This window comes from Astatotilapia calliptera, chromosome 15 (assembly GCF_964374335.1).
Source record: "Astatotilapia calliptera chromosome 15, fAstCal68.1, whole genome shotgun sequence".
In the NCBI taxonomy this organism is placed as follows: Eukaryota; Metazoa; Chordata; class Actinopteri; order Cichliformes; family Cichlidae; genus Astatotilapia; species Astatotilapia calliptera.
In genome coordinates this window covers 24,424,401-24,444,058 of record NC_137436.1, presented here as the reverse complement: position 1 = coordinate 24,444,058, position 19,658 = coordinate 24,424,401, and the positions used below count along the sequence as shown (strand labels likewise).

General features: G+C 40.9%; 1 protein-coding gene across 4 annotated transcripts in view; it reads right to left on the bottom strand.

Annotated features, from left to right (window-relative positions):
- Positions 1 to 19,658, bottom strand: part of col12a1b (collagen, type XII, alpha 1b) — a 150,681-nt gene that overhangs the window by 102,100 nt on the left and 28,923 nt on the right. For all 4 annotated transcript variants that reach the window (XM_026194793.2, XM_080289842.1, XM_026194795.2 and 1 more), the window contains exons 13-19: positions 12,685 to 12,954; positions 6,778 to 7,044; positions 5,769 to 5,961; positions 4,032 to 4,156; positions 1,829 to 1,978; positions 1,422 to 1,541; positions 161 to 325 (exon numbers count right to left, since the gene is read on the bottom strand). In XM_026194793.2, coding sequence (XP_026050578.2) covers positions 161 to 325; positions 1,422 to 1,541; positions 1,829 to 1,978; positions 4,032 to 4,156; positions 5,769 to 5,961; positions 6,778 to 7,044; positions 12,685 to 12,954 — 1,290 coding nt within the window. The remainder of the gene's footprint in view (positions 1 to 160; positions 326 to 1,421; positions 1,542 to 1,828; positions 1,979 to 4,031; positions 4,157 to 5,768; positions 5,962 to 6,777; positions 7,045 to 12,684; positions 12,955 to 19,658) is intronic.

Genomic DNA, 19,658 nt, shown 5'->3' with positions numbered 1-19,658 from the left:
TGATGAAGGAAGATGACTAAAGTGGCTGCTGGTTGATCATTTTCAGCCCATTCTAGTAAAGTCAGGTACTTTTTCTGCTTCGCTGCATGCAGGTAGCAATCATCCAAAAGTTCAAACGTGTTTTAATTTCCTTTTCTTTAAACCAGTGAAGCTCACTCACCAATAGCATAGAGCTCAATGTCGCTGTCTCTCAGGTTCTGTGAATTTACAATGACTTCATCCTGGGATTTTCCGTCAGTGATCAGGACGCCTATTTTGCGGGAGTCTGGACGCAACCCCACGTTGGGTTTGAAGTTGTTCTGAAGGATGAAGTTCAGAGCCATTCCTGTACCACAGTGAGGAAGAAGTTTCAGTTATGTGTGCAGATCACAAAGCACTGCATGCTGCTTTTCTGTTGTTTAACCCCTCTGAAACTAACCTGACCCATCAGAAAGCTTACAGCTGGATCATGTGATACCGAATATGTCCATTATCAAGGACAGGAATCGAGAACTGGTTCTATTGACCCCACTTATTCGTTCCTCTTGCACACACGCCACAGTTAGCTGATTTCAGTTCACGTGCCAGAGGTGGAAAACAGTGCCACAGTCTAAGAGCGTTGATATGGACATTACTTTTATTTTCATTGGACAAAAGGACAAGAGTGTGATGGTAAAATGGAGACTGCATCTAGGACAAACAGCTGTTAAATTATGCTGCTAACACAACTTCAACTCTTTGCAAGCATCTGCACAGACAGCATGCTAACACTAAGCTAGCCAAGAACTCAGAGTGGAAGCTGAGTGAATTCTGACCCCAACTCAGCAGGCAGATGCTGAACTTCAACAGGTAACAAACTGATGAGCAGCCTTTCTACCTATTCACTGTGATCGCTTTAAAGTTAAACCCCTTATAATTCTGTGTCTCTGTCTATGAGTGGTAGGTTTGGATTTCCATGGAAGACCATCATGTTATAGTAGATCAGCTTTTCCTTCCAGCTGTTCAATGCTAAGCTCAGCTGCTGCTTCCAGTGTTTTGTCACTATTAACTTGTACTGCTTCTGCTTATATCTTCTCAACTGAGTAATAAAATAAAAGTCTTGTTGAATTATTACCGTCTATGCTTAGTGTGTCTCGCCTCGCTCTAACGCTCCATGCTGCATCTTATTAACTTTGTGTCAACTCTCTCCGGTAGTTTGTCCATCGTCTTCCTCACACCTGTCTGAAGTTTCTTCCTCTTAAAAGTGAGCTTTTCGTTCTCCACTGTGGCTGAGTCTCACACCAAGGGTTTGGCCCCAGTATGTAAAGTGCTTTGAAATTATACTTTATCCTTTGTATACGTTGTGATTTGCCACAGTATATAAAAATGAATCAATTTGTCTCCCACACTGGCACCCAGGTCAGTGAGAGCTGGGCCAAAGTACTAAAAAAAAAAAAAATCACCCGTCATGGTGTTTCCTCCTTTATATGGCAGGTTGGCAACAGCATTCATCAGGGATTCTTTGGTGGGGTGGGCGTTCAGGTGCCATTCAGTCTTTGGGTCACCGCTGTACTGAGCCAGACCTGCAGAAAATACAACACTAAGGATACAGCCACTCTGATTTGGTGTAAAACAGCTTATTTCAGATACAGGATGGGGGTTAGATTGAACTGTTACTCACACAAAGCTACTCTAGTAAATTCCCAAAATTAAAATATGGATCTAGAAATGAGCACAATATCTTCCATTGAGGTTTAAAGATACCATTAAGGGAGGTTAAGGTTAGGCGAATACCAAGAGACAGTTGTCTGAAGGAAAACATCCCTCCATGTGACTCATGTCGTTATAGTAACAATAGTGAAAGCTTTACCAATCTGGACTCTTTCTGGGCCGATGTCAAACACGCTGACCATGCGACCAATGAAGCTGCGGATGGTTTTGAAGTTAATGCGTCCAATGCTCCAGGAGCCGTCGACCAGCAGCACGATGTCGGCCTTCGCTGTGGTCTTACACTGAGCGTCTGTAGAGACGGTGGTGTTGGGAGGAGAGGAGGTTAGTACACAACAGATACCCACCACAAGTGTCTGTTTAGTCTTACTGTGTGAGGGAAAAGTGTGAAAGAGTGAGAGGAAATGCATCAGGAGGACAGAGGAGTAAGCAGGACATCACGAAAACTCTCACAATCACAAGATGCTTAGACAACAGATTTACATTATGTAACACAAATAATTCACACGTTGTGTAACAGCTGTCAGTGCAGAATTAAGAGCTCTCTTCATGGTCTTTTTTTCTCTCTGTGTCTTTCTTCCAGCACAGCAAGACACTCGGGGTGTTTTGTGCTGCTGTAGTCTCAGCAGCGATTAGCCTCTCCCATACTGTGATCTACGAGGCCTCCTGCTCCCTGAAGTTACTGCGCATTCCTGCTCCAGGTACCTGTAGGGGGTGAAAAATGGCCGCTCGTCCATGTTTTTAGGACGACACGCCCAGCAGTTAAAAACAGGGTGCCTGTGTGTGTGATTAAAAAGATGAGAGGAGACGAGCAACTTCATTTTTTAGCAGGCAGCAGAAACAGATGCTTGATGCTCGAGTTGGATGCTTGGCCGCGGTCTGTCTGAGTTATACCACCGCCAGTAAACAACGCGCTCATGTCCCGGTGCCGTTTATTAATAAAAACAGATGTCATAAACAGAGGCAGCTTTCATAGGTTTCTAATAAGCTGCAGACAACTGTTGGAATCAGTGTCTCTGAGGAGGAGCAAATGAAAATTCAGCCCAGTGTGTCTGTGTCCTGCCGAAACCTGTAGCAGCTCCGAATTGTTGTTGCTTTTGTGTCTAAGCTTCAGTTAAAGGAACTGTGTGGTGTTACTATAAACAAGATGCTTGAAAGTTTCAGAAAATACAAATAACTATTTCTGGAGTTGAGATTATTTGCATAAAAGATGCTGTTTGTTTACAAGTAAACAACAGTAACATGAGTCTGAACCTGTATATCTCCACTAAGGCTGAAAGCTCCCTGCGCAGCATGCATGAGATGAGATCCTTCCAAATTACTTTGAAGTGTTTTCTTCAGATTTACATGATGACTCGAAATTGTTCTTGGTTCAATCTGATACATTTTTGTGATGACAAAATCTCCAGTTGTTGCTCCAAGTTGTAATTTCGACTGTAATCCTGCTATTAAACAGACAACTCGTCCAGAATTGACAGAAAACCTGCCCTTTTATGTTTGCGATGACACACACTTCACCCTCACTTTTTCTCTCACTCTCCTTTGTGGATGCAATTAGCATTGAAGGTTAACGTTTTCATTAGCCAAATCCTGAAAAGATGCTTGGAATCACGTTTTCTCGCTTCAATGTCAGATTTTTCCAGTTTTGTGTAAAGAGCAAAATTTAAAAAGGATTAAATTTAATGGACAGTAAAAAAATAATGTTTCTGCAGCATATTAAGGACGCATTAAAGACCATATGGACCTGTCAAAAACACTGAATTAAAGCCTGCTCTGTTAGAGCTGCAGTTCAGTAAGCAAGGATCTTGGAGTGGCCTGGCGCGTTCCCTGCTCGGTGGGCAGTCGGTCACCGTGTCTGCTTCGCATTACAGCAGGAATTTCTGCTGCGGATCAGCACCTCCTCAGGGTCTGATGGGAAGCATAACATTTTCCTAGCTGCATACATCCCTCCAGCATCGAACCCTCTGGATCATAAAAAACTCTAACTGCTTATGGCAATGCCATTAAAGCTCAGTGCTTGCAGCATGTGAGGGGATCATTTGTGCAGTTCATATATATATTCATGTCAACACCTGATCGCATGTAACTCTGCTCCACATTACACTCCCACTAACAGTAGGGAGGTGAGAAAATGTGAGCCAAGCATCTCTAAATAATTTCAATGAATCGTAATCATCTGTGCCGAGTTTCAGTCCCACAGCGACAGCGATTTCAATTCCCTGTGATAACATATAAACCAAAGTTTTGGCACTAATCTGAGCGACACTTCAACGTCAGAGATCAGAGAACGTCTGCTCTGCAGGCCTGCTAATGAGCGCAGAGAGAAGTTTGTTGTCGGCTTTTACCAGAAAGAGTGACATGAGGAGATTCGGGTTCATCCTTGAGAGTCGTCTTTTCCTCTCCTGCAAGAGGCAAACTCTCTCCTCCATCAAACATCCCAAACACAGCGACAGAGTACTTTGTTCCTGATCTGAGGATAAAGGGGAAAAGAGACAAACCGCTAAAATCATCGGGAAAAAAAAAAAAAAAAATCATCATCAGCTTATAAGCCTATAAGCAGTGAACCCTTTACTAATATTAACTTTTCAACTTATTAACTTTTTTTTTACCAAAGACGTGGAACTTTACGAAGTTGTTTCATGTCAGTGGTGAAGCTTTGCTGCTTCCCTCAGTTCTAAGCAATTTTGTACAGCATAAACAATCAGATGACATCATAGCTGGTGGAGGGTGTGCTGAAACCTAAATGTTTGACTGCAGTCAGATTCGCAGCACTGGTTCAAGAATAAATGTTAGTTTGAAAGCATAACAAAGCTTTATTTGATTTATTAAGGGTTGAATTCCAAACTAAGATGTAACTTTACCCCTCAAATTTCAAATTAAGAGATTCCCTATGAAGGTCCGAGTAACACTGAACAAAAACAATGTGTTTGTGTTCAGTGTTACTCAGACAATGCTAATAGCCAGATTTGGGAGGTTTTACCTGCCTGCTGTGATCAGAATATAATCTGAAATCACTGCACACAATGTAGTCTACAAAAGTTTATTTTTGGAAAAGCTTTACATCTTTTGCTACTGTGCATCAACCTTGTACCATGTATTCAGCTAGCTAAGCTGCTACCTAAACATTAGCACTGTTTATGTGTTTAACAGTCTAAGCACAGAAAAACAGCTTCCCCACATCAAAATTAATGATTTTTGTGTAAACATTTACATTTCTATTAGTCTTTGTGCAATCATGCTGTAATAATTCAATTCCATTTTATTATTATTTTATTTATATGACGCCAAATCACAACAACAGTCGCCTCAAGGCGCTTTATATTGTAAGGTAGTAATATAGAAGAATACTGTAAAAAAAGGTCCTGTACTGTATCCAGGTCCCTACAGCCTTCCAATAGGAACCCATAACCCCAATCTGTATTTTCATAGCAAGTTGATAGAATCAGTATCTAACATGTATCTCTTATCTTTAACCACATTAAATATTTTTTTCACCACAGCAGATGATCTGCCTCCATCTCCAACCCTCTGCATGTTCTCCATAAAACTCGTCTTCCTCTTTTCATCCTTTCATCTCTACCATACAAAGAAATATTCATAAGTTAACAGAAATGCTGCTGTCTTCTCTGGGCCTAAGCTCATTTAAAATAGAAAGAAACAAAGAGGAAAACTTTTCTGTGGTCTGACGAATCAGAATTGGAAATCTTTTGGAAAACACGGACACCGTATTCTCCAGACTTAAGAGGAAAGAGAGCATCTGGCATGTTATTGGCATTCAGTCCAAAAACCTGCATTTGAGCAGCTAGAATCCTCTATCAGACAACAATGGGACAACAGTCCTCTCCCAGACATTCAGTAGCGGCTCTCCTCAGTTCGCAGATATTTAACTGCAACTTTCCCTGATACTACTGGGTCAAACTACTTTTCTGGACCAAATCCTATTGTTGACAAGTTATAGAATTTATGAGTTCTGTTATCATAGTGTCCATTTAAGCCTTTTCCTGTTGACTGTCTTCAATATTTGTTGTTTCCTTTTAAATGAAATCCTCTGCGTATGCCATAAAATAACTCTGAAAGCTTACCTGAGTTCCTCTAGAACAACTGTGTTATCATAGGGGCCAACAAGGAGCTCCTCAAGGTCAATATCATTCCCTGTGGGGTGAAAGGTGACTTTGTAGCCCCTGACTTCCCCAGGTGCTGGATCCCAGGACACTCTGAAACTGGTCCTGGTGGGCTCTGAGGTCAGAAGGTTCCTGGGACTCTTGTACGGTGACACTGAAATAGAAGAAATCAGCAGGAAATTCAGGACAAACTAACCTAGAACTAAACTCGACACAACTCCAACTCTTGGCGAAGGTTTTTAAGGATCAGCCACGCCACATTCAAGCCAGTTTCTCATTAGTCCATAATACAATTCCTTGAACCCAGTGTCGACCGTTAGGAAGCCCAGTGTCATGCTGTGTGTTAGTAATGCTAGCGTGTGATTGAGCACGTGTTTATCTGTGATTTTAGTGTTCTCGTGAGGAGGCGCTGCAGCACCTGTGGTGTGAAAAATACTCCTCTTAACAAGTAGTTTAAACTTGAAGTCAGTCCATGAAATTGTTGGTGGGAAAACGGGAAAAAAAATCTGCAACTTGGAACAAAGAAACATTTTTTTTTCCAAGGCACCGTGACTTGGTGTGAGGTTTCTCTGAAAAATTGTGAATAAATCTTTAAATATACCAGGTTTATACGCTGCCTGGAAAATACAGACAATTCTCTAGTTAACTTCAGCACTGAGGATTAAACCCTGGAGGCTACACATCCTCACACATCCTTAGAGTGGGCCTCAGATTTACTTTTTCTCATTATGTAAAAGCTCCTTTAAAATTAGAGCAATATAACATGAAAACTTTCTTACAGGAGTATTTTTTCTTATAAAAAATGACTTTAAATGAGTGACTCTGTGCCCATTGCATCCAGCACCTGAGCTAAACTCATCCAGCAGCGATCATATTTTTAGACTGAGCACAGGTATAAACGTCTTGGCTAAGATGGACATGTTTCTGCAGTGTGCTGTCTCTCAGAGGGTTGAATTATGGACCAACGTACGTGTCGTTCCTACTCCTTGCCTTGCTTTTCCTTCCCTGCGCTTGTAGATGGGCAGAACGGTGATATTGTATGTGGTCGCGGGCTTCAGATTCTTCATGATGGTAGAAGTGGCCTTTGCAGGGATTTTCTGGACCACTTCTTTGCCTCCGTTGTGGGGAACGTACTTCAGCCGGTAGTTGAGCAAGTTGCCCGGCGCTGGCGTCCACGTGACTCTCATGGTTTTCTCTGTCTCGTCTGACACTCTCAGTCTTTTCCCATCAGCAGAGGCTGAAAACATAGAATGCACTTTTAATACTGCAACAACATAATTCAGTATCGTTAAAGAGAAACTAGTTGTACCAGTTCCCCTTTAAATTGTTCCTGGGGAAACCTAAACAAAGTATATTTGACTTATCCAGGGTTTGTTTTAAAGTAGAAACCTGGAGGGCTGAAAAAATGCTAAAATCTGCAGTTCCCCCGATGCCCACTTGGGGCTGGCTCCAAAAACAAGTCAGTCCCCACAGACTCCCATGTTAAAATCTCCAACAGCTGAAATAAACACATTTACAGCCTGCTCCAAAAACAGTTTTGGCCTCTAAAGCTCATTTCTCTCTTTATGACACACTTATGGAAGAAGATTATTTTTTCTTTACTTGCCCCGTTTATATTTTATTGACGTTTAAAGTTGAGCAAAATGGTAAATGGCTCATGGTTATGGTATCACTGCCTTTTGGAACAAATTTATTGCATAATCACAAATAATATAGCTTATTGTGGCATTAACTGAACTAACAGCCCTTCTACTAAGTCTATGTTTTAGTTTTGTTTAAGTGAAATTCTTGTGTTTCTAGTGTTTTATTCATGCTACTTAGCAATAATTAGTTTAAGTCTATGGACACAGCTTCACTCCACCATCTCCTCTAAACATGGTCCCTTCTGGCTTCATAAAAACTCAGCTGGTAATGCCATTATGTTAAAATCAAGGGTTCAAAATAGATCCTACAAATTAGTGGGTGACATCAATGTGAGTTTGTCCACCTCGATGTCAATATTTTTAGACTCAGGCCTTTTTATCCAGGAAGTCTCTGCACGGAGCCAGGCTCTGTTTTAAAGGCTGCCAATCACAGCACACACACTGAAAAGGCAATCCCATATGATGTTTTTAATTAATTATTTGATTTGATTTGTCATGCACCTTAGTTATTTCTGCTTTCTCCTTACTTTATGTTCCTACTATTATCTTTCCCAGTGTTCATTCCTCGCCTCTTGTGTGTGATCTTTGACCTCTGCTGTTGCCAAACTGCTTGTAAGTCTGTGTGCTTTCTTTATTTTTGGAACGCTGGATAGTTTCTGCTCTTTGTCTTACTGCCTGTCCTCAGTCTGCACCAGCTGCTCCTCGGTGTCCGACCTCTGTTCTATTTACTAAAACCCGGATTCAGGATTTTTACCTGCTAGAGATTTTGTCCTGTTAAAATTGAATTTAATAGAATCTGATAAAATGAAATTTACTTGATTGGTGTACATTCACTTTATACCAAGCATATTTTCCATAATGATTAATTATTAAATTAACCTATGATTTTATAAATTTTACTCACAATTATTGGGTGAAAGATCATTGTTTGAGTCTGTATAGCTAAAATTGTGATCTCAGCTGGTCTTCCCACCAGGCTTGAACCAAGACTCAGCTTTATATAGATAATAATGCACAGCCACTCCAGCGGAGTGCAAAAGCCGGACGTGAGAAGCATAGGTTCACTTTCAGCCTAAAGCTCTTTTCATGTAATGTACTTTTTGCCACATTTCATGTCCTTCAAAAACACTCAGCATTGCTGCCATAAAGCTCACTCAATATTTCTTTATCTGAACCATTCCAGCAATCATCACTTCTTTCGGCCACGTGAGGTATCCCTCTGTATTCCCTCAGTCGTCGTTAGCATTCATAACTGCGGGCGTAAATGTTGAGTAATACCATCAGCTACCTGCCAGATGTAATTGGCTGTAAATTAGGCTTTCACCCAGAAGTGATCGGTTGGGAGGAAATGGTAACCACATTTTCCTTTTTGCGCCGAAACAACAGAGAAGCCCTGTGAATTAAAATTAAGTCATTCTGACAATACTGCGAGCGATTACAAAAACTCTGTGAGGAAATAATATGTATATTTAATGATCCCGGGGAAAGTTTTTCAAACTACTTGATTTCACTCTGGAGGATTTTTATAGGTGGAAAAAAATACTGAATCCAACTTCTCCGTGTGTTGATGGATTTAAACAAATCTAAAGCAGGAGATTCAAATTTCCTGCTGGAAAGATGCAGAGGGAGAGCATGAAGTAAGATGCGATAGTTTATCTGTGCCTTCTTTGTTTCGGGTGGCCCGTGTGTGTGTGTGTTTAATTTCCCATGTGTGCAAATGAAATGAGGGACGCGTTGACATTTTTAGAGAGTGCCTCAACTCGGACACAATAAGTGAGCGTGCAGTTCACAGGACACCCACGCTGTAGTCGTGTTATTGCTGAGAACGCAGCACAAGCAAAGCTGCCACCGCGCTGCAGCTTCGCTTTAAATCTCGGCCTAAAAATAATCTACACTGAAAATTTTAATTTCAATTTGGACGGCTTTCACCAACCAGGAACCAGAAACCCGTTGGAGAGTGCCAACTGTATGATTATGTAAGAAATAGATTTTTTTTTCCTGACAAAAGGAAGCATTGAATCTGTTTTGGCTCACGTTCACTTGCAATCAGAACAGCGAGTTTCAGCCAAATGTCTGAAAATAGTGAGGACGTCCTTGACTTCCCCTCTGAGGGTTAAAAACACGGGTTCGTGGCCTGAACGCTGCCTTTTAAACATCTGGACTGATGCTAACCAGATGATCTCAGAGTAACTAATCACTGTGATCTCAAGCAAGGCACTTTAACCCCCAAATAAAGATTATTTATTCATTCAAAGACAGGAGGATACACAGGTAAGGGTAAATTTCAGGTGATAAGAACTGATCTCAAAATCAGATCTGCTTCTGCCAGAGAGAAGAAAAGTTTCTGGAGTCCTTTTTAAAAATGTATAAATTGTTAAAGACGACTGATATCCCCAAGCAGCCCTCATGTTGCGCAAAGATGACTTTTTTGGCACCAAATAAAACACGAACTACATCTGAAGTAACTCATTACTCACCTTATTATACAGACTACCCTAAATAGTGAGTGTGACATTGTAGTCTTCACCCTATATATGTTTAGAATTTATCTTTACTCTAAACAGTTCACTTAAAGTATCCCACAACGTACTAGGAAAAGTAATGAAGTCCAGCTGATGGTCACTGCCCAAGAGGCAGACACACTGTGATGTGCCAAAAGCTGCTGATCTTGTTTACCATGACCTTTATGGTAGTTTCATAACTTATTAAATCAAGTCATTTAATCTTGAAGTCTATTCAAACATTTGACAAGTCTGGCTGCTTTTGTTGCACAAAATGAGTTTTACAGGGAAAACAATGGTCTGAAGCATTTTCCCAGTGTTTCCCAGCTTCATATTTGTTTAGTGTGACTTGGGTTAGGGTGAGGTGTTAGGGTGGACTCAACATGAAAACACTTGGAGGGTTAATGTGTGTTAACAGAATATTGGACTGGGGAACTTGGGCCCAAAGATGCTCCAACCCAGAAAGAAGACACATTACAAGCTGCACTAATGATCTTTTCTTTTCATCACTCTGCTGCCAGATTTTGTGAGTATGTGCCGCTGACAAACAGACAGCTCCAGGGAAAAAAGCTGACCCCCAAAAAATGTCTTTCTATGTTTGTGGCTTGTAACAGAAGGGCCAAATATTTACTTGTGTGACTGCGGGAAGTGAAGCTGCAATCATCAAGACTAGGGATGGGTATTGTTTAGGTTTTATCCGATACCGGTGCCAAACCGGTACTTTTGAAACGGTGCCGATGCTTAAACGGTGCTCGAACCGGTGCTCGAACCGGTGCTTAAAGAATGGAGAACACAAAATTGGTCCAAAAACCTCTCATGTTCAGCTGTTTTTTTGTAAAAAGATAACAATGTTAGCCTTTTCTGCAGCTATGGGGCATATATGGTATCACTCTTGGATGGAAGCAGTGCTTAAACAATGGAAAAAACATAAACTTTGTCCAAAAACCTCTCGTTTAGCTGTTTTCCACTTTTTCTTTGGTCATTTTAGCCTTTTTGGCCAGGGTGAAGGGAGTATCTGCCATCAAACAAGAAGACAGCCGCATGTAGCTATGATGATGTTTGCTAGTTCACCTTACATGCATTAATGTAATAACGTGGTTAGCATACTCAACGTAAATTACACACCAACAACATTAAGCTACTCGCCCAGAGAAGAACGGCTGCTGCTGCCATCATCATCCGTCATCATTTCTGCTACACTGGCAGGGCTAGGGGCCAGGACTCTACTCTTCGGGTTTTTGGGGGATGTGGCTAACTCCAGGTCCGATAACAGGCACCACACCCGCAGTAGATGTGCACGGTGTGAGGTCTCGCGGCAAGCTATCAAATACGGCGCATTTCTCGGCTTTTAAAAAAAATGCTGTGTCGCCAGGTGTTTCATCGGATTTGAGGTGTTACCTCCTTTGCACAGTATCAGCTTAAAGCACTTGTTGCAGGCTGCTGAGTTTGCATATTTTGCTGTGAAGTACAGCCAGACTTTTGACCGCTTCACCTTGGGCATTTTTAATCTGTAGCTCTGCTCTAAAAGAATGTACGTACCTGGGCCCGCCTACTATCCTCAGAAACGTAAAAGGATTGGCTAGAATCTAAAGTGTATCAGAGCTCAGGGAAAAAAAAGCACCGAAATAAAGCACCGAAATGTGCGCTGCTTTTCGGTCTGGTTACTACCGTTTATGACAGAACCGTTGCCATAATGGCACCGGATACCGGATACCATCCCTAATCAAGACATAAAGCTCATGTGCCAATAACTGCAGTTCTTCTAATGTCCACTTGAGGCTACCGCAAAGTTACCTTTGTTCTGTATGGGTTATTTCCTTCTTTAGAGCAGATGTGTAAGCTGTGAGTTTGGAAACTGTCAAGGCTTTTATAGTATAGTTATAAGTTAAGGAGTCAAAATTCAAAGAAACTAGAATCCAACAGGTGGTCTCACTTTGCTGCATCCACCTTTTATGTACATAATATGCTCAAGTCCCACCTCCAGCCCCAAGTGGGCCAACACCCCCCTCGCAACTAAAATTAAAGGTTTAATTATCACCAAGATTTGCTTTTGTTCGTTTTTCTGAGAAGCTGTAACTGACGACATGTTCATTGACACCAGAGGTGTCAGTGGAGTTAAGCTAATCATCCGGCTGTTTTCCTTCCAGGGTCACATACACTAGTGTCAAATGGAAATAAGAGAATCTATTGACTCTTATATAAAGTGCTGTTTCACAGAGATGGTTGGGACGGTATGATATGCGCTCTCCTAAAGCTTTTCGTGGTCTTCTCTGAGTGGGACGCTTTTAAATCACACTCTGGTCGCTACCTAATGTCAGGATGTCAGACCATCTTGGCGTCAGTAGAAAGGGCACTGCTGACTGTAGGTCCCACCTTCCAATTAAAAGTTGGGTAACACCATGGTGTTCAAGCAAGGCCAAAGCACTTACGTCCAGCACTCTATCAAGACTTATTCCACCATGACAAGTGAGACCACACGGGAAGGTTTGCTTTCTCTTTGCTAACGGTTGGTCCAATCTGTGATCTGGTTTTTGTTTTGAGAGTCAGATCAAATAGAAACATATGTTTGCTCACGGTTAACATTTATTTTGTCTGTTCTTTCATAAATACTTCCTGTAACTGTCATTGATTATATATGAATTTCTTTATTTTTTCAGCTTTCATCCTTTGGTGCATGCATGCATTTTCTCTTACTGCTAAAGATGAAAGACTGAAGAGTTTATTAAGTCTTACCATCTGTGATTTCTGATCCCGTGAGTGGCTCGCTCTCTTTGTGGCGGTAGGCAGCGACCACAGAGACTTGGTAAAGTGTCTCTGGAGTCAGACCTTCCAGCACGGTGCTGGTTTCATCTCCTGGCACCGTTTTTTCTTGGATCTCCTGGGAAAACATCGACTTCCACTGAACACGATACGTATTCACATTCCCAGGCGCCGCTGTCCAAGACGCCACGAAGCTGGTGTCAGTTACATCGCTGGTGACCAGGTTTTTAGGAGGACCCCCCTCTGGAAGTAACAGTTAAGCCGAGAATTAATCAAAGGAACGTGAGACAATAACTTATACTGTGTATGAAATATAAATGGCGATGTAATGTTGATTCCACAGTTTTAGTTTTTGACACCATAGCAGTTAAATTTCCTCTCAAATCACAGCAGATGTTTTCAGACTTGACTGTGAGCATTTTTTATACTGTACAGTCACATTGGCAGACATGTTTTAATGTTCTTTCCAGTATTTGTGACTTCTTTTATTTAAAACCATCCTCCCTTTTAAACAAAGGGACCATAATGGACGTGCTGCCAGATCTAATTATTTTTCAAAATGGAAACTATTAAAAGGCAATCGAGTGGACCGATCACCACAGCCATAAAGGCCTGAGAGGACGGCATAAACATATGTGAAGAGCTGTCCGGTGCTTTTTGTTCATATTTTGGGGATATTTTGAGATTTTTCAGCATCATTAGTGAGTGCAGAGCATTGGATAGGGGAAAGAAGAAAGACATAAAACATGTCGGGAACCGCATGAACTCAAAGTGTCCAAGCACCAACAGGAAATCTCTTTAATGTAGTTCACTGGATGTCTTTGCATCATCAAATCATCACTATAGTCCTCCTTTTATTGGAAGATCTTCTGCTGGACGCTTTGATATCTCACTTTTTTCAGCTTTTTGCTGGCTACTCTAGAGTTAATGGTTCGTGAATGTCTCTCTTGTGGGTTTTATGAACCTTTAGAACAATTTATCAAACAGAAAAGTCCTTTTTCACTCCATATTTTGCCTTGTTCCCATGTGTAACATATGTTATTAATATTTCTAGTTCTCTCCGACTGGATTAGATTTCTATTAATTATTACGTATTGGATATAAATCAATTATATTATATTTTTGGAAGCCTTTAAACATCAGATCCAGATGAAAATCAACCCTTCTGATTAACGCTGGCACATTCACAGTTCCTTTTCCTCTGTTGATCATTGACCACTGTTTATGTCCTGAAGGTGAGTTCAATATGATTTTTAGCAATACAATTAATCAATCAATAAAGGGAAATTTTCCAGTAGTTAAAGCTGTCCAAATTCTGTTTTGCTAATTGTGGAACTGTGGAACATTACAAGCATAGTTTTAATTACTGGATACCTGGAGATTTGTTGTGGATACTCATCTGTATCTGAATGGACTAACTTGAATTTTAGTCTTTTTTTTTTTTTAATCGCCTATTTCCAGACACGTGGGGTTTAAAATAATACTGCAACCTGAACTACAGCACATTTTCTTTTTCACAAATATTTACATGCAACTGCAATAAATGTAAGAGTCCTTAACCAAAGTGCTGGTTCATTATAGTGAAGGGAACATGGCAGCAATGTTACAAATCAGGTTCTGGGGGCCAACAGTGGAGCTCGAGATGCACAGGAATAAGATTTGTCTTGTTACTGGGATTTCTTCGTAAAGTTTGTTTGTGGTCTTTTCGTGCAAATTTGTCAGAGATAACACAACAGTTTCAGGATTTTTCCAGATTTTTGTTCTTGGACTCTCTTGGGGGGGCTTTGCGTCAGTCACGTTTCAAAGTTAACCTTAATTATCTGTCAAAATGTTCTAGCCCCTCCCCCACTAAGCCCCATTTTTCTTTACTGGCTGCCCTTCACAAACAGAAGGTTTGAACAGCAAATGGGTGTGGCTTATTGCCAGATACCAAGTGCTTCTGTGCTTCTGATTGTTGGGGATATCTCTGTGTTATTGTAGGTCTTTACTTTACCTTATAAAGGACCTTGAGGCAACTTTTGCTGTGATGTTGCACTATACAAATAAAACTGTCCTTCATCCCCACTCCCCCTGCTGACCTATGCATACCTGGGCCCATGCATGCTTTCGTCTCAGCTCGACTCTCTCACACCCTCTCTGTTTTACACTAATTTGCTCATGAAAAGCACTCTTGCACAGTGCAGTTCATTGTTTTATAGGATTTCCAAAGAGGCAGCAGTCCCTGAGGAAACGTTGGATTCCATGTGTGGGCGAGGTCAGCGATCAGAATATTTGCGTACCATGTCTGAGTTTGACTGACGAGCACCTCTTCAACAAACCCAGGGCAAGGCATAGACTGATCCCACCAGTTAAACAAGCTGAACTTTGGGGATCAAATATGCTGTGGCATAAACTCAGTGCTGGTAGAAGTGATATGGACTGTAAAACTGGTTCATGTTAAAGTTTTCAGATGATTTAGGACCTTAACTCAACTTCCTGACAGCTTCAGTCACACACACAATATACACACGGATATACACAAACCCCAAAAATCTACTTTGTGTTGCCTCTCACTGTTGGGTTGCCTGACTCGTGTTGCCTCTTGCTGACATACAATCTCCTCTTCTTCCATCATTCACAAATATTTCCAGCAATCTGCTGTGTCTGGATAGGAAAGTGAAAGAGGGAGGGCCAATATTAAATTATAGCTCTTCGTCTGTGGCGATGAAGTTTCCACAACAGGATAATTATCACCAAATATTAAATCCAGCTATATAATCAGTGCAATAAGCGTGAAATAAATCACATTCAAGCTTTTTTGCCAGTCGATGCAGATCTTTGGAGAGAAGGGAAGGGAAAAAAAGGAAAACTCCCTGCTCAACAAATATTTATGCAAACTCAAAATAATTAGAAAACATGAGAAATAACTCAAATTAAAAGGGAGCCTGGATGTTATTGAGAGCCAAAATGATGGCGGAAATATAATTTTTATCGTCTTTTTAAATGTGCAAAACATGTGGCCAAACAGAAAGACAAGCTCTATTAGTGAATTAAGTCGCTAACAAGTTCTCAGGCATGTCAGGACAAACAATTTAACAAGATTGAACCAGCAGATTGTTCTGTGCTCACAGCAGCATGGGAAAGATGTACAAGGTACAGATGACCCAAATTAAGGCTTTTATTTTGACAGTCTGCATCTTATTTCAATCAATTTTTATTTCTGAGAAGAAAAAGGTTCTTCTGTCACTACAAAGCTTAATTTTCAATCCTCTGTGTTTTGAAGGTTCACTTTTGGAGAATCTTCAAGAATGTGAAATGTGCCGATGGAATTCAGGAAAAACTGTCAAGCGTGTACTTCTTAGTTTATTTTTAACTGTCACTGGTGCTCAGCTTCAGTCACCCCATTTTCACTGCACTGCACCTCTGCCATCAGCAGGAAGCTACCAATGCTGCCATTTGTTTTATCTTCCCGGAGGAGCTCTGGCTCAAAAAATTGGAAAATAACAGCCGTCACATGGAGTGTGGAATATCTGGACATTCTCAGACATCTTTTTCCACAGTCCATCAAAGTAAATCGGAATAAAACCACAGAAATTAAAGACAGTATTGCTGATTTCTACCACTGTCTATCTATAAACTATCTACAAATCAAATTCAAGCTGCTTTCAGCTTTTTCCAGGGAAGTTCAGAGTTTGGGGCTAGTTTGGCTAGCACCTTCGTCACTCATAGCGTGAACAGAAATAGCACCTGAAGGCCATGTGACTGAGGCGGGTCTGAGGTCCTCTCAGGTCTGGCCTCTTTGTGCTGTGTCTGGGACTCCCTGCAGTCACAGTGGAAAGTCTCTGGGATCGCTGCCTTGTATAAAGTTGGCTATTTGACATGTTCCACTGCAAAGTGTGCAGAGTCACTGCAGTTTCATCAGGGCAGCCTAGGTGGAGATAAAAACTTCACTCTGGTGGTGTTGCTGGTGCTGCTTCATATCACGAGAAAAAGTCTGTCTAGCTCACTGAATAAGAGAGGAACTGCCCTGAAATTGAGTTTCCACTCCGCGTGACTGGGTTCACATTAAAGGGCCCGTGCTGTCACATGGCGTGTACATAAAGCTGATTCAAAACACCACAAAGAGAGTAACTGACAGGGGGGGTCATATTTCTCCAATATTAGTTTTCTTTATTGGCTCTCTGTTAAATCCTGGATCTAATTTAATTTGCTATTTATTGATTTCCCCCTTTTCAAAATTAATTTATCTGTATGTTTATTTATTGTCACAGTAGTTTGTCTGGGAACTAGTGTGTTTTTGATTAGTTATATATTTGGATTTGTTGGTTTTTATGGTTTTGATTCTCATTATTGTTTTCTGCTTATGTTATATTCTTAGTTCTAGTCCTTAGGTTTGTGTTACCTTGCCTTCCCATGCTCCACATCTCATGTTTAGTTACTTTTGTCTCTGTGCTCCATGTTCGCTCTTTCTTCCCTGTCAGCCGTGTCTCCTTGTCAAGTCTGCGTCTCTGTGCCTGTCTTGTATTTCCTGTTATACATTGACAGTCTTCTGTGTCCTGTGTTTTCAGTTTTGCTTCCTCCCTGTCTTGTTATGTCAGATTAGTCCCAGCTGTGGCTCCCTCCTGTTTCTCATCCCCTTGTTACCCCCTGGTGTATTTAAGCCCTGTGTTTTCCTATGGCTGTTGCTGTTTACCCTGTGTGCTGTGCATGTTTTGCTGGGCTCCTTGGTACCCAGGTTACTTCTGAGTTTTTTCTTAGCTTCTAGTTTTTAGGTTTTCTTTTCCTTTCCTGTTTGTATTAAATGGGTTTGTTGGCACAGCATTAAAGCTGCCTTCCTGAGTTCACGCCTTAGTTTCTCGTGAGTGCTGCATTTGGGTCCTTCATCCTGTCTGCCACACTCTCACACGTGACATTTATGTCTTTATTTTTGGCTGTGTCAGTCTCCTGTACAACAAGTCTAATAGAATCTGATAAAACAGGAAAATAAGTCAGAACCCAAATCATCATTAACATTCAATTACAGTTAAAATGCTTAAAAATGAATGCATCTGTTTTTGTAGGTTCTTCTAATATAGATTATCTAGCACTATTTTATTTAATATTTATTTTATTTGTATATTTTACCAGATCTCTTTTCTATCTGTGCCAGACACTTTCATTTTACTTACAGGCAGTTTAAAATTTTGTATTTATTTCTTTGCCTTTGTCTTTTTGATTTCTATCAAGTTGATACTTGCTGCATATTTTTTTCTAATTACTATCAGCTGGTCATTCATCTATGAAGGACTGCACTAATCTGCATGAAATGTGCTATCCAAATAAAGTTTAACTGATCAACTGATTAATTTTAATGTCTGGAAACTTTGTTCACAGCCAGTGTGACCACAGCAAACCACAGCAGGTTTTTTCCCCCCCTTTTTAAACTTTATCACCTCAATTTCTTTAGCTAAAGATATTTTTTCCCTCTTATATAGCAATTGTCAGCCAAACTCACTGAACAAAGAACACGCTGGTAGACTAGATCAGAACTTAATTTCACCTGAGGCGCAAAAGCTGCAAAGAAACAAGTCCCCTGCTGAAAGCTGAGGTCATTTTCACAGGTTACGACACATTTAGTGTCCCAAGCTGATGCAACTGCCAAAGAAAAGAACTTATTACGAGAATTAAACCTCTATATATGTATTTTTAGATCTTATGAGGCTGAAATTTAGAGGTTTATGGAAGTCCAAGTTGTGAAAATATAAAAGATCATCCTTAAAAGTCATTAACATAAAAGCAGAAAACAAAAACTGTCTGGAAAATCTCTTTAAATACACCTCATCATCCCCATTCTTGCAGCTTTTACTGACATTTGTTTTTACTAGTTTGGAGCTTTTTTTTCAGTGCTCTGTGGAAACCATTCAAATTGAATTATATAACTCTGGATATGCACAGTCATCAATCTGACAAAAAAGCGACATGTTCGCTTCATATTAAAAAACATTTTCCATCCCACAGCAGCATCACACTCCCCCAGTTCCACAATCAGGAAGTCCTGGTCAATGTCAGCATGCTGGAGTTCTTCCAAATGCAGGAGTGAAGCAGAAAGCAGCTGCAGCTCCTTTTAAATATCAGCTGTGGACAGGCTTATGTCACACAGCTGAGCGAGATGGGCCACACTTACGCAAACGTCTTTAGACTTTATCCCGAGATCTGCTGTGTGAGTGTTTGAACAAGTTCGAAACAATGAAAACAAAGCCTCTGTTCAGCATTCACACAGTAGGCAGTAGTTTGGTTTGATGGATCACAGAAAACATTGTGCTGAATCTGGCTTGGAGACGAGTTTTCCATTTTAGCATCCATAAACGTAAATCTCCAGTGCAGAAAACAAGGTCCTGATGAAATCTAACATGGGCTCTAACTGTACAGTTATAGTTTTAACTTGGCTTTAATGTGGGTAAAGGCTCACTGCTGATCTGAGAACATTAAGCCTACATGTGCACAGGACGCAAAGGTAATGATCGCCCGCCTGCCAGCTGCTGATGTGGGCTACAACCGGGAGAGTCTGGAGCATTACCACTACAGTTACTGACAGTTTTCTGAACAAGCTAAAGTTCACTCTGTGTCTTTAAGCTTTCACACATGAAAAACACAACCTCAGCTTCAGGCCCAATAACATGAGAGAAGTCAGCTGTGAGCTTTGAGCACCATAAACAGCTAAAGGAGTGCTGAGCACTGGCAGCAGATATGAGCAAATATCACTTGTACCAGTTGGAAAAAGTTGTTTTTATTAGCTCACTAGGTAACAGTGTTTATGCCCTGGTTGTGGTGAAATCGACCGCTGAAGCACCAGTCACCCAAGCCTAGAGATATGTCGGTGACCACCTGGTAATCACCCCCTGCAGGGGACATATATATGTTTGTAGATAAGTCAACATCTCCCACCTGAATTACAGATGACTGGAACTGAACAACGCAATCACAGGGAG